At 39.5% G+C, this 15,185-nt stretch overlaps 3 protein-coding genes across 3 annotated transcripts; 2 read left to right on the forward strand and 1 right to left on the reverse strand.

The window, feature by feature from the left end:
* Positions 1–1,237: 1,237 nt before the first annotated feature.
* On the forward strand, positions 1,238–5,239 carry LOC122876812 (nipped-B-like protein B). The gene is made up of 5 exons (XM_044197567.1): positions 1,238–1,319; positions 2,039–2,138; positions 2,304–2,645; positions 3,352–3,540; positions 3,858–5,239. The coding sequence occupies exons 1-5, from the start codon at positions 1,293–1,295 to the stop codon at positions 5,237–5,239; spliced, it is 2,040 nt and encodes a 679-aa protein (XP_044053502.1). The 5' UTR covers positions 1,238–1,292.
* A 5-nt stretch (positions 5,240–5,244) lies between these two features.
* Positions 5,245–6,807, forward strand: LOC122876815 (involucrin-like). The gene has a single exon (XM_044197571.1). It carries the CDS (start codon positions 5,245–5,247, stop codon positions 5,938–5,940), a length of 696 nt encoding a protein of 231 aa, XP_044053506.1. The 3' UTR covers positions 5,941–6,807.
* Positions 6,808–7,268: 461 nt separating this feature from the next.
* On the reverse strand, positions 7,269–11,499 carry LOC122876814 (butyrophilin-like protein 2). The gene is made up of 4 exons (XM_044197570.1): positions 11,267–11,499; positions 9,302–9,622; positions 8,462–8,743; positions 7,269–8,356 (listed from the first exon to the last, which is right to left on the reverse strand). The coding sequence occupies exons 1-4, from the start codon at positions 11,340–11,342 to the stop codon at positions 8,274–8,276; spliced, it is 762 nt and encodes a 253-aa protein (XP_044053505.1). The 5' UTR covers positions 11,343–11,499; the 3' UTR covers positions 7,269–8,273.
* Between the last annotated feature and the right edge of the window lie 3,686 nt (positions 11,500–15,185).

Consider the following 15,185-nt stretch of genomic DNA (forward strand, 5'->3'; position numbering starts at 1 on the left):
GTTAATATCTTATATTAATGACAAAATATATGACATCATTTTACGTTGCCCCCTGAACTCATTAGGCTACTCACGCCTTTTGTTCCAGGTGACCGGAAGAAGACCCCCCCCCCCACACACACACACACACACACACACACACACTTTTGACCGAGGCGCGCCTGCGGGAGACTTTCAGACACAGACAGCAGGTATGCAGACGGCTTTTATAACATATCAAATCTTGTTTTTATACTAACATTAAAGGTCTCCTCTGTGCCCCAGATGTTTGTAAAATGTATTCTGTAGTCCAGATTCCAGCCGGTACCGGTTTACCTGCAGCTTATGTTGGTTAGTTTTATAATAACGGGGCGTCGGAACCAGCACAGTCCTTTCTGCAGATCCCAAACTGTGAGAGTCCAGACGTCAGGTATGGAAAACATGGACTAGGTCTACGTGTTTGAGTTCACATTATCGCGCTTTTTGTTACAAGTGAAAGTGAAACTAAACTCTCCAGCAGTGACGCACACACAGTGCGCACCTTTAGTGTGTGACTGCTGTAAAATAAGGTGCCGCGCCACGATCCGTGATTACGGTTTAAATCGTCTGCATACATGAGCGAAATGTAGCTCAACGACCAGCAGGGGGCGCAATGGAGCCGCTCTGCTGTCCCACAGGTGGAGGTGAAGCCCTCTGGCCTGCAGCTCTACCTTCATCTGTGTGTTTGTGTTGTGTCCTTTATGTCCTCTGCTGTATGTGTGAAAACAGGACAAATGGTTTCAGTCATATGTGCACTCAGTGACCGGTTTATTAGGTACACCTGGACAAAAGTAATGCAGTCTAATACAGCAGTCCTGCAGTCCGTCCTCCTTCATGAAGGTTATAATGTTCAGTTTTGGTTTCTTGTTGAAACTGGCAATAATCTCATTCTAATATTTTGTCCACCCCATTTAAATCAACAAGGATGGACAGAATATTAGACAAACTCCATGACGTTGAATCAACCTCTCTAAAACAGTTTGAACACGAAGTTAACATGATAACCTTCAAGAAGGAGGATTCAGAGTGACTGCATTAGGTTGAGCCTGATGTATAAAACTGAGTGTTTCTCCACAGCTGTAACCTACAGCTGCCGAACTGCTTCAGGTTACAATCTGTCTGTACTTAGAGCAACGTAACTGCTACTGCAATGAACTAATATCTAAATATAACTGCTTTTTACAATTATCTCTCACTCTTTGTTTTTTTGTCCAGTACTCAGTACTCTGTCACGTGGCCTCTGAAGAGCATCCCAGAGTTGTCCAGGAGGAGTGATGGCCAGGAGATCGAGGAGAGACCAGGTAACTACAAAGGATTATAGTTATTATTATACTAAGGATAGCTTAGTTAGAATTTTTACTCTGTTTCTTCTGATTGTTCTGTTTGTGAAGTTGCTCCATGAAGATTATAATGTATAATGTTGATTTAACTTTATGATCATTTTGGAGAATGTAGTTTGTGCTGCTGTTGAGTCATATTTTTTTCATTTCTATCAATAAGGGGAAGACTAAATAACAAACACTGTACAACAACAACACAAACTACAGCCTCCAAAATGATCGTACAGTTGAATCAACACCTCGAAAACAGAAACGGTCTTTGGGTGTTTTGACTGTTGGTTGGACAAAAGTGGACATTTAGAAACATCACTGGGGCTCTGGGAAATTGTGACGGGCATTTTTTACTGTTTCATGACATTTTACAGACATTGACAATGAATCGATTAATCAAGAAAATAATTGGCACATTAATAGATAAAAACTAAATAACAATCGTTAGTTGCAGCCCTACTTATTACTTATATTTGGGGTCAAATAGACGGCAGAGAAGTGGAACTCTGTCAGACCGTGTGAACAAACTATTATAAAAGTGTGATGAGACGAATATAAATGTACGTATTATGATTTGGGAGAGGTAGTGCTGTGTAAGAAGTACGGTTAATACAAATCACAGATTTGAAGCTTAATGAAATAAATGTATTTAACCTAAACTTTTCGTGCTGCTTCGTTTCTGTTTTCAGAACTCCAGGATGCTTCCTGTGAAGGACAGACAGTTTGGTGCCTTCACTGTCCTGGTTTTCCACACTGTTGTCTTCCTCGCCCTGATACACTCATGTAGAGGTAAATTACACACCAACAGTCTAGTTTATGTTAACATGTAAAGTTTAGTCTATAGATGTTGTACTGGAAATCCAGTTTGTTCTCCGAATGACACCATATGGCTGTTTGAAACGAGTGCATTCTGCCTTTGCTGCAGAAATTACAATCCAAACACTTTCTCTTCAGGTCAGTCTGAGATTATTGGTCCATCTCAGCCAGTAGTGGCAACAGTTGGTGAGGACATCATTTTGCCGGGTTACCTGGACCCTGTCATGAATGCTTTTGACATGACTGTGGAGTGGGCGAGACCTGACCTGGACCCCAGATTTGTCCTCGTGTGGCGTGACGGCGTGGAACTAGAGAGCAAAAAACATCCGTCCTACGAGGGACGAACATCACTGTTCACTGATGAACTGAAGCACGGAAACATTTCACTGAAACTCTCCAAAGTGAAAATATCTGATGAGGGAAGATACAGATGCTTCATTCCAACACTGTCTGGAGCCTCTACTGTTCAGCTTGTTGTAGGTACGTGGGCACATTTAGTGATCTTTAATCTTAAGATTTAAGGATAATAAATCTTGTTTGATAATGTTATTAATAGGAAATGTTGGAACTGAAAGTAAACCAAAAACAATTAAGGTTACAGTATGACATCCGAACAGGGCAGTGCCTTATCAGAGTCTGTGTAACTTTCCTGTCACTAATTTTATCCTGGTCAGAGTTACAGATTTCAGTCGGAGTTCGGTTCATTGTGACAGTGAAGGTGCTCATGGACACACTTTATAAATTTGTTATGTTGTTAATGTGTGTTCTGTCGGCTACATCGGCAACCAAATCTAGGTTTATTACAGAAACTGTGCTTGTGCAGTTGCTAGCTCTTCAACTCCACCTTTCCTACCACCCACAGTGTGTCCGACTCTGAACTTTACAACAAAGCAGTGCCCCGCACTGATTATACTTACATACTTTTACTCAAGTAATATTTTCAATGCAGGACTTTTACTTGTAGTGGAGTATTTTCACAGTGTGGTATTAGTATTTTTACTGCAGTGAAGGTTCTGAATGCTTCCTCCACCACAGCCATGTGGGTAATAGTGAAACAAGCCCCAAAGCTCCAGTAGACACACACATCCATATTCCAGGTGAATATTGTTTATAAGCTAATGATGTGATCACTTAGCTACAGAGTTAATATGAACATGCTGTTCTGTGTTTTATCATTTCTTCATAGTACCCAGTACTCCCGGTACTCCCGGTACTCCTGATACCACTGGTACTCCTGGTACTCCTGGTACCCCTGGTACCCCTGGTACTCCTGGTAGTCTGTATTTTATTATGGGCTCAACTATTGGCTTTGCTGCTTTGGTGTCTATTCCTGCTGTTGTCTTTGTTGTGTGGAAATGGAGAAACAAGAAATTCAGTAAGTCACACATTTTTTGACTGATTTTTGAGTTTAATTTCATCTGGTGCTATTAAAGTTTAGTTTTGGTGGAAATGTACTCTCATATCATCAATGAAACTGTCAGAAGATCATTTTATTTTGTGTTATTTTGAAATTGAGTTGATATTCTGTAATACTTAAAATTTCACCAGCTGATGTTTTCAGTAGTGTCCTTTTTCAAATCATTTTCAGTCTTGTAATTTTTTAAGTTTCTTCAGTTTCATGCCATTACAAAACACTAACAGAACATTTCATTACAAACTTCACCAGTTTCTCCTGCTTCTCTATTCACACAGAAAACAAGAGGAGGAGCCACGAGGATGGACCTGAACAGACCGAGGAAGAAAAGACGGTCACATCTAAGAGTGATAACACAGGATTCCACGCCGTGATGGAAGGAGAAGGAGAAGGTGTACCGCTTATGGCAGGAAGACAGGAAGAGACTACTGTGGACAATGGAGGAGAAGAGAAGATCGAATCTCAAAGTGAACGTAAAGTTCCCCAGTTTGTGGCTGAAAGAGAAACACACCAACATCAGCTCGGGACAAAACCAGAGCCAATAAGGGACATGGACAGGGCAGTAGGAGAGCGGGGAATGAAATCTGTAACTGATGAAAAAGTATCTCTTATTCCAGCAGAAGGAGAAACACACCTAAAGCAGGACATGATAGGAAGACAAGTACAAAATGATGGGGACAAAGGTGAAGGAGAGCAGACGATGAAACCAGTAAAGGGAGATTCAGGACTTCCAATGGTACTGGTTGGAGAAGGACAAAAAGAGCAGCTACACAATCTCCACACTGATCAGGAAGTACACAAACAGCAAGAGCCAATGAATGATGTGGACAAGAAAGAGGCAAACATTAAGAAAAAGAACAAGCAGGAGCGAGCGAAAAAAGGAGGTTCTGGATCGACGGGACAGAAGAAGCAACGGGAGAACCAGAGAGAACAAATGCAACTGGAGGCAGAACATGAGGATAAGAAAGGAAAAGATCGAGATGGAAAAAAGAGTAACATGACGAGAACAACAGAAAGGAAAGCAGAGAACCAAAAGCAGCAAAGTAAAGAGAAATTGGAAGAGACAAAAGACGAGAAAGTGGAACATGAGAGGGAGCTTCAAACAGAGACGCAAGAAAAAATAAAGAGGGATAAAGAGAGGACAGAGCTCAAAACACAGAAAGGAAATGGCAACCAGCATGTTTTAGATGCCAGCAAACAAGAAACAGAACTGGAGGATAAGAAAGGAAAAGATCGGGAGGGAAACCAGAGTAACATTACCAGAATGACGGAAAGGAAAGCAGAGAACCAAAAGCAGCAGATCAATGAGAAATTGGAGGAGGCAGAGGAAAAGAGGGATGGGAGAGAGAATAAGTTTTCATCAGACCTCAAAACACATCCAGAAAGAGCAGAGAGAAAAAACCAAGAGCCCCAAGAAGAGAACGAGCTCCAGGCAGAGAAGCAACAGGAAAAATCTCTGCGAAATCAGGAAGAAACCAAAGAGCAGCCAGAGCGATCCACCAACAGGGTAAAGGAAGAGTGTAAAGGAAGACAGGAAGAGACTACTGTGGACAATGGAGGAGAAGAGAAGATCGAATCTCAAAGTGAAGTAAAGTTCCCCAGTTTGTGGCTGAAAGAGAAACACACCAACATCAGCTCGGGACAAAACCAGAGCCAATAAGGGACATGGACAGGGCAGAAGGAGAGAAATCTGTAACTGATGAAAAAGTATCTCTTATTACAGCAGAAGGAGAAACACACCTAAAGCAGGACATGATAGGAAGACAAGTACAAAATGATGGGGACAAAGGTGAAGGAGAGCAGACGATGAAACCAGTAAAGGGAGATTCAGGACTTCCAATGGTACTGGTTGGAGAAGGACAAAAAGAGCAGCTACACAATCTCCACACTGATCAGGAAGTACAGAAAGAAGAAGAGACACAAAAGCAAGGACAGCTGCAGGCAGTGCAACAACCGAACAGAAGACCGCAAACTCAAACAAATGTCAAGAGAGGAGAAAAAGGACAACTACAAGAGAAAGAGCTCCATGTGGATCAACAACAGGCAGTCAGGAAGAGGAGGCGTCAGGAAGAAGGCAAAGAGGAGACACAGAAGACTAAAAAGCCAAAAGAACAAAATAAAGGAGAAACTAACATAGAGCAAGATGTAAAGATGGAGGTTGAAGGAGAAGCTAACACAGAGCAAGAAAAAAAGATGGATGTTGAAGGAGAAGCTAACAGAGAGCAAGAAGAAAAGATGGAGGTTGAAGCTAACAGAGAGCAAGAAGTAAAAGATGAACCTCAAAAATGTGATATGAATTCACAACTGGGTCAAGCACACGTGTGTCAGGAAAACCAACAGGTGGAGCCGATGGACTCTTAGGAAACATTAGGAAACTCGAACAAGAAGGAGGAAGCTGTCTAACTCTATGCAGATGTTCTAGTTGAACTGGTCACTTCAGCCATAAAAAATATAGCTGAATGCAATATTATTTAATCTCAGGACCAGAGTATAAAAACCAACAAACTAGCGACTCCTCCTCACTCTCTGAGCTCTATCTTTATCAAGATTTATCATGTATTAAAATATATTTTGTCCATGCAAACAACCTTTTGTCAAAAAGTGCAGACAATGTCTAAATCAAGTTTTAGAAAAACTCTATAAAGCTTAGGAACTTTCACAGTAAAAGTCTACCACTTCATTTCATGTCACCACTGCATTTATTGTGAATGATATGCAGGAAGTGGCAAAGTGTCAGCGATAGCTTTATGTAAATCAATGGAGTGGAAAAGAAAGCTGTGTTTTAAGTGGACTGGTGACGGATCTGCTTAATAAGGTCAGCATCGGCGCTGATACTGATCCAATTGATCAGAACTGTGCTTGTGTGTTGTATGGGTGCATCAAAAGCCTCAGTGATATGTGTAAATTGGTATAAAATGGTAATTTGGAGTTTTAAGTTGCTATTTTTGTTTCTACTGTTGTGTGTTTTGAATATATTTTTCTATTGTTACATGTTTGTCTTATTCCTGCAAGAGAATTAATACAGGGCTCTCATGCCTTCCATCTTGTATGTGCAGTGTGAGATCAGGTCATGAGTTAGTGTTGCAGGTTTTATACATGTGTTGTATGGAAAACATTTTAATTATTTGTATCTGTCACTTTCTGTGCCATTTGCAAATATAGATTTGTTCACAAAAACAAAAGTTAGTACATGTATGACAAAGTAAAGCCAGTGCTGAAATCATTGTATTTATACTGTATTTATTTATTTATTATAAATTTGTCATGTTGATTTAGATTTTTCTGCAGTCTGACTCCAGAGAGATTTTTCCCTGATGTTGTCAAACAGCCTGTCGAGTGTAGATCTGTTTTCCTGGCTATGAAAACTCCCTGGTGCTGGCTCATACTGTATATGCACCTGTATTTACGTGCTCTCTGCTGCAGTCGATTTGCTGGAGTGAATCTGGTTCTGAAGCAGCTTTGTTTTGTTGTCTTTGTTGTCTTTCACTGACAGTTTCTTTATTTGTGATGCGTTTGCAAAGAAACATGACAAAAGCAGCCTGTTAAACTTGGCCACTCACCACAACGCCTGCAGGACACGAAAGCTAGCGTAGCTCCGTTTTCAGCCTAGCCTATTAGATGAGCCTGACCTCTGCCTGCACTGCAACCTTTCCTCAGAATGGATGTTTCCAGTGTGGCTTCATTTGCTTGGCACAAGTAAGTAAATGAAATCATTAAAAATACAAACTACTTGTGTTCATTCACCTGTAAGTTATTGCTTAATGCTAATTACGACCTACTACAGCCATGGTATCGCCTAATTCTACTTAGCTAGATGTTTGGCTGCCTGCCGCGTAATATTCTCTTTATGAAACTATTCATAAAGTCAGTCTGACATTTGATCGTGTGGTCACTTATAGTTGACTAAAGTATGTAAACTTGCCACCATACAGCGGTTACATAATGTTCACACGTGTACGCATGCGCCCATCATCTGGAAGTTAAAGAAATAGCACTTCACACCTCTGCAGACATCCATGGTGCCCAGAGGCTGAAGCCTACCTTCAGGCTGGTCAGTTGTGAAAGGGAACACAAATGATGGAAACATCTCCAACACAACATGGAGGTTCAACAGACTTGTTCAGATTCTCTGCCAGACTGTCACTTTTTGCAGTTAATGGTGGTGGCCACTAGAAATGGCCGAAGAACTACCTTTCAGAAGTTGCACAAGAGGTTATTGTATAGGCAGGAGACATTTGGCCCTGAATTTAGAAAGTCTTAATTCCCAGGTTGTGTACAATAAGCAAAAATCAAGATCCATAAATCCAGTGATTATTATTAACCTTTTGACAGACGAAATGCTGTTTTATATTGCACTTTTATGTGGACTGGGGTTTCTTTAAAACAAAAATATACACATATAGACAAACTTATACTATTCTAGACTGTTTGCAATACTCTATATGCACACACCGATTCATTTTCAGTTTCCAGTCCAGAGGATATAATGAATAAATTAAGTACAAAAAAGAGGAAGAAAAAAAAACACATACACATTTAAAAACGGGAAAACAATGAAAAAACTACACAAAACAAACAATACACTAACATTAGACTGTTTGCAATACTCTTCATCCACACTGTATCAACCAGCACTAACTGTGATAGCAAATACAAAATCTCTTAAGTAGGATTAGCTCTGAATCTGTAAATGATTAGAACAACAACAGCAACAACAACAACGATGAAGATCCAACAACAGTTGAGAGACCACCAGTCAGGACCAAGTTGCAATTAGCTGAAATAAGAGAACACAAAACAGCATTGTATTTAAATAGCAATATACCTCAGCTGTATACAGTTAACAAAGTGAGCATGAAATGAATTGGTAAGCCATGTTTACCTGGAATGCGGATCTGTGTCTCTCTGGTCTGCTTGATTTTCTGCTGTTGGATTCTACAAGTGAAGATGTTGCTGTTGCTCTTCTTCACAGTGAGCCTGCTGCTGACAGCATAGAGGCCATCAGGACCACAGGGTGTCTCTGAAGATCCAGCAGGGAGGAGGTTTTCCTCACCGTCCAGCCAAAACACCTCAGGCTTTGGATACCAGCCTTTAGACTCACACTGTAAAACCACTCCAGAGTTGGTTCTTTCAACAGCCACTGTGACACGTGAGGGGACAGCACCTGGTGATAAGAGAGATTAGAAACTCCAGTGACTGTCTTGAACTGAAAATTCAACATTTAGGCTCAGTAAATATTACCTGCCTGTATTAACATTATATTCTGATTACTGTACCATCAATATTAGTGGGTTAGTGGAATATAATCAGAATCAGAATCAGAATGATGCCTCTGTATGAGTTGTTCATGGGACTTTTACATCAAATATACATTTGATATTGTTCTATTTTGGTTTTTATCTATAAATACTTTCTTGAGACTTGAGGGTCCAAATGAAATACCAGGACTGAATCAGATCCGTAATCTCAGCTGTGAAAGTCACAGTTAATGGTGGTGGCGTGGGGTCAGTCAACTGCACAGATCAATGCCAAATGTAACTCTTCACTTTATGTTCTTTCCTCTTCTAACGACCACCGTTCTTCTGCCCATTAAGAATACATTCATCCCTTTAGTTGAGCTGTTGCGGGGCTCTTAGTTCTGAGCACAGTGCATTTCAAAATGGTTGCATGTAAATAACCAAACAAACAAATGCATGCACTAGAAACATATACATCCACTTACCAACAACAAGCTCAACAACAGAGATTAGACCCTTTGTTGAAAGTGAGCAGCTGTATGTTCCCTCATCACAAGTTGTCACGTTGGAGAGTTTCATTGAAAAGTCTCCATACTTCAGCCGGTCACCGAACAGTGATGTTCTATTGTAGAATGGATGTTTTTGATAATGATATCCCACATTAAAAGGCCACTCAAGGAGTTTAGTGCCTGCTGCCCACCACTCCAATTTTGTGCCACGAGCAGGTAGGCTGTGACAAGGCAAGATGACGTCATCGCGAACTGTTGCCACTATTGTCTCAGATGAAGGAATAGATGGAGACTGAACTGTGAAGAAACAAATGTGTTTTTTAATTCCTGCTGTGTGAAAAGTCTTTTCAGCACTACAAGACTGTGTCCACCATCTTTGTTTTATGGTTCAAGATCTCCAAAATCCTATAACATATTCTAATATATTGTAAAAAAAAAAACTCATGTGCTCGTGGCTGTGGGACAACAAACAAACAGACAGAGCCATTAAAAGCACAATATAGACTAAAGTGACAGGGTCTTAAGGTTAACACCTGCATTATTACATAATCTGGACTCCCAGTCTTGTAGAGGGCCGCCAAGTTAAAATCTAGTTTTAAAGCCTTCTTAATTTCACAACATCTTGTGTTTACGTGGCATATAGTCCTAAATATATTTGAGCTTAATCAAGTTACCACAAATGAATTAATAATAACTAAAAAATGTTTACACAATGCCCAGAGAGTGACAGAAACGAGGGTGCCAGCAGGGACCCACAGCTTAATTCTGGCCCAGGGCCCCTATAGGGTTAATCTGGTTAATATGGTTATGTTTATTCACTCACAGCACTTGGTAAAGATTAGGGAAAGATTATGGTCCTGGTTAAATACTGAAATAGTCAACAGTGACTTGAAGCACAAGACAGGACATGTTTCATTTTTTCAAGTGTTGTTGCAGCCTAAACTGAACAGGAAGCAAACCAGGGTCTCTGGTGTCGTAGTCCTGTGTGGCAGAAGGACGACGCCAGTAAACATATTTGCAGAGGAGAAATACATTTCCTTTAAATTGTATTTGGCAAAACAAATTAGTACTATAGAAATGTAAATCCTAAGAGGCCAGCCATATGGCTGGGTGGTGAGAATTTCTCCTATAGTTATTAATGTGGTGTCACTTGATATGACTTATTGTCTCAAAAGGCTCAACCGGTGGACTTTGTTTCCTTGCAACAAACAGAGCAGAGCTGCCTTATCAGGAAATGAAGCAAAGCAACAGACATACAGAGCTCTAACCTGCGCCTGTTTATTTCCTCGCACCGGTTTATGCATTTACACTGACAGACCACCAAAGGTTGATATTTAAAGATGATATTTTACTGTATAACCACACACATAGACACAAACAAGGTATTTCTGTCACAAGCGTCTCCTGATTGAACTGGAAAACCGCTGTGTTATGTAGAAATTTTGGTAGAAGTCAAAATGGATTATTCAAGGATTTTTTAAACAAGTCAAACTTTTCAGTTATTTGTATGAATATATCTGGTACTGAAATGATAAAAGAATATACTGATTGTCAGAATTGACTCTGGGTTCTTATTAAACCGGTCAGGGTCAAAGTGCAGCGAGGATCAGAACTGGGCCCAGCACCAACACTGTGGTTGTGTGTGTTGAAGCGTGGCTGTAAAGGTTTAGTAGCAGTAACAGTAGCAAACACAACAAAATAAGAGCACAAGAATAAATAAGAAGCAGCTGTGAAGACATATGAACCATTCAACGTAGTTTTTACTCAGTGAGGCGCAGTGTTGCAGTAGCGTGGGTGTAGTGAAACAGATTACACTGACTTCAAATGTTATCACAACTCTCTGCTGTGGATGGTTTACAGATTAATTACTTTTTTTAAATGATGAAAAATCCAATTGTGTCCAATTTTGCCTTTAAATACACACAGTGAAATGTATATTACCTGCAGACAGCTGGAGGAAGATGAAAGGGAGGAAGATGAAGCTGCAATGAATCACTCGATCACTCAGGTGAACCATCCTGGAGTTCTGAAACTGATGAAAGAAAATAAACGTCTTTGAATAAGAAATGAAGTGATCAGTCAGCAGGTGAAACGAGATGCTGGATCGAGGCTGTAAATTTCATGTTGCAAGGGGAAGTTTGTCTGCAGCTCTCTCATAACTTTTCTAACCCCATCCGGGGTCTAACCAGAAAAAACTGCAGAAAGAAAGAGAAACTAAATGAATCTCCCCCTCTCTCCTGAGAGCAGTTTTCTTTTCTAAAGGCTACTAGTTGCCTCTTCTTCTTTTCCCCTCTTGCTTGAACGCAGTTTTCTTTATTTATATCACCAAGATTTAAAAAGTAACTCTGGCCTAGCTCGTTGTTTCCGTGGAAGCAACAACTAAGGAGAGTTTTACAATGAATTTACTTTCCCTCTTGTTTTTTCTGCAGACACGCTCACTGCAATAATGCAGCTTCAGTTATTCTGAGGCTGTGTTCGCAGCATGTGAGCTGTGCACAGTGGCTTGTCCAGTGATTGAGTGACTGATTTGTAGTGCTCATAACTTTACATGTTTCATATCTAAACGTTACAATAAATCTGTAGCTGTTAGGCCCCTTTTTAGTTAATGATATAATGATAAAACACCTTTACTTTTTTTTTTTTTACAAAGTAGCAGTTCTTTCACTTGAGTACAGTTTTTGGCTACTCTACCCACCTCTGCTCTGCTCATATGATATTTCTGATTAGATCATTTTTCCTTTAATAATATCAATTTATCCCCCAGAATATAGTATTGTAAAATGTTTCTAAAGCTGAAACTGTAGTTAGCGAAGCATCAGAAACACTGCCTATTCTTTTGTGGCAGCTGGTAAATGAAATGCATGTGTAGTATAGTATGTCTTGCTGCCAAACCCTGTTCATGCCCTCAGGAAGGCCTCGGGCTTCATCAGCAATGATGTGTTAATGAAATATAAAGCTGCACTGACAGGATTGGCGGTTTTCTTAAATTTAAATGAACAACTGCCCCAAATGAGACTAAAGCAGGATAATGAGATAGGCTAATTAATATATTTCATAACCGTATGAGTCTGATAAAGTTTTACTGATAATCACAAGTTGGTGTTCTCCTTTGAACATCCTGTTTAAGCCAGTGACGCCACTAGGTGGCCCTGTTGAGATTAGAATGAGCTGATGAACGTTAAACCACAGGGGACCAAAGCAGAGCTACACAGGCTGTTATTATGGAAACACAGAGTACATTTATAGACTCGACTGTGGTGCTTTTCTCCTGACAGACTAAAAGTTACATAACTGACTGTATGATGTCAAACGTCTGCTTTTGGAGGATGAATTGAGCCCCCTGACATGGGGAACTGTATTGCTACTACTGACAATAGTACAGCTACTAACTGCTTTCACCATATTACTGTTATTAGTGATAATGCTGATAAAGCAGCTAGCTCTTTAATCCGAACCCAGACTCTAAAGTGCTCTGCAAGGAGTTTAAAAAAAGCAAGTAAGTTTGATTTTAATGTATTAAAACATTTTAAGAGATTAAAAAAGACAGTTTTTAATGAATGGTTTATTTTTACATCATTTTCATTGTCCTGGCCAGATGTTAACACCCTCAAAGACAACAGTAGTTCAAAAACAAAGACATGAACGGTAATTTAAAATAAAATAAAACGTTATTTTTCCATCTGTGCAGAATGCATGCGTGTTAGAATGAGAAATAAATCCTCCTGCGAGCAGAAGTTGTGCTGTAGTTTTTATTCTAAGGACAACAGACCGGTGTAAGGGCTCCACTTCCTCTGGCTGAGGCTGCCCTCTTTAAAGATCGTCTGTTTGGGAAGATGAATCATCAGAAGCAAAAAAAAAAAGGAAACCTTTCAGTCTGGGACAGGGGGGCGTGACACAGTCCGACTGCAGCTTTACCTTCCACAGAGGTGGAATAAATGCTATCAAACTGGATGCTGCAGCCCACATTATCGACGCAGGCTCATTCAAATACCAAACTGTAAATACTCATAAAATGAAGAACAAAGTTTATGCAGTTTGAAAAGTGAAAGTGTGTTTAATTTTGCACGAAAACGGGCCATCCCTCATGCATTTTCAATCCCAGGCTGTAAAAATGATCTGCTGCCGATCCCAACGCATCAGGCTTTCATGTCCACAGCCTACAAAGCACCCTGCTGTCATAAAACCACAGTGCATCTGATCAGGTTGCCAGGTATTTCACACAGTTGCCATTGGCAACAATAAGTTATATCTTTACAAAATCAATCCTCTTCAATAATGTCACATCCACCGGAAGAAATGACAACGAACAAACAAACAAAAGCCTGTAAATATATTAGTTGGGTAGAAGTTCATTTCAAGTGAAGGAGGTTTCACACGGTACCATCTTTATAAACCGTCTATGCACCGTACACTGGAAAATACAGAATTATTATTTATATATCTTATTAACTCATACTGATTAACCGAAACCTTACAAATGACAAAAAAATAACACTAACGTTAAGTCAAAATTTTGCTCATTTAATTAAATAATTTTGACTTTATCATATAATTTGTATTTAATTATTTTTGACTTACCATGTCACCGTATTTATATTTAGAGCGTTCATAACTTTTACTTTAAAGAATCAAAGGTTTGACATTTTATCTCATAGTTATGAATAATATCATAGTTTTGACTTACCACAAGTATTTGTATTATTCCTAACTCTGCACTTTTCTACCTGCTGTCCAGTGGTGGAAGAAGTAGGCTACTAAGATCTTTTACTTAAGTAACAACACCACAGTGCAGAAATACTCTGTTGTAAAAGTCCTGCATTAAAAATGTTACTTGAGTTAAAGTGCACAAGTATAATCATCAAAACATACCAAAAGTAAAAGTACTCGTCCTGCAGAACGGCCCATTTCAGAACAATATATATTATATTATTAATATTAACATATTATTAATGTTGCAGATGGTAAAGGTGGAGCTCATTTTAATGACTTTATATACTTCTGGGTAGCTTCATCTATAACAGCACATCGTCATGTATTAGTTGATTTGTATTTTGCATTAATATTTAATTAATTAATATTAATATTGCAGAGAAACTAATGTTATCAAATAAATGTAGTGGAGTAAAAAGTGCAATACTGGCTGCCAAAGTTTAGTGGAGTAGAAGCAGAAAGTAGCATAAAATGGAAATACTCAAGTAAAGTACAAGTACCTCAAAGTTGTAGGACAGTACTTGAGTAAATGTGCTTTGTTACATTACAGCACTACCTACCATACTTTACATTTTGCACTTTAAACTCAGCTGCAGGCTGTAAACCAGGACCCAGAGCTGCGACCACATCACACCTGGTTCAGCCTCTTTACATCGGCTCCCTGTTGGTTTCAGGATCGACTTTAAGATCTTGTTGATGACTTTTAAGGCTCTTCATGGCTCCAGACTGTATCTTAGACCTTGTAGTCCCTTATGAACCTTCACCTTCTGTCTGTTCCTGAGTCCAGGATGGAAACTAAGGGGGACAGAGCTTTGGCCATCAGGGCCCCGAGGCTCTGGAACAACCTGCCCGAAGACATCAGGCTGTCTGAGTCAGAGTCTTCGTTTAAGTCTCGTCTCAAAACACATTTTTATCTGAAAGCAGATCCTGATTTTACCTGAACTGGCTGCTTATTTTATTGCTTTTATGTATTTTATTTCTTTATATTTCATCATTCACTGTGGTGTTTTATTTCTCTTGTTGTGAAGCACTTTGTACTTTTGATAAGTGCTCTATAAATAAAGTTTTCTCATTATTATTATTATTATTATTAAATTACTATATAAATAAACTGTAAAACAGAATGTGTTAAAAACTCACCAAAAACAGT

Source organism: Siniperca chuatsi, linkage group LG5, assembly GCF_020085105.1.
Source record: "Siniperca chuatsi isolate FFG_IHB_CAS linkage group LG5, ASM2008510v1, whole genome shotgun sequence".
In the NCBI taxonomy this organism is placed as follows: Eukaryota; Metazoa; Chordata; class Actinopteri; order Centrarchiformes; family Sinipercidae; genus Siniperca; species Siniperca chuatsi.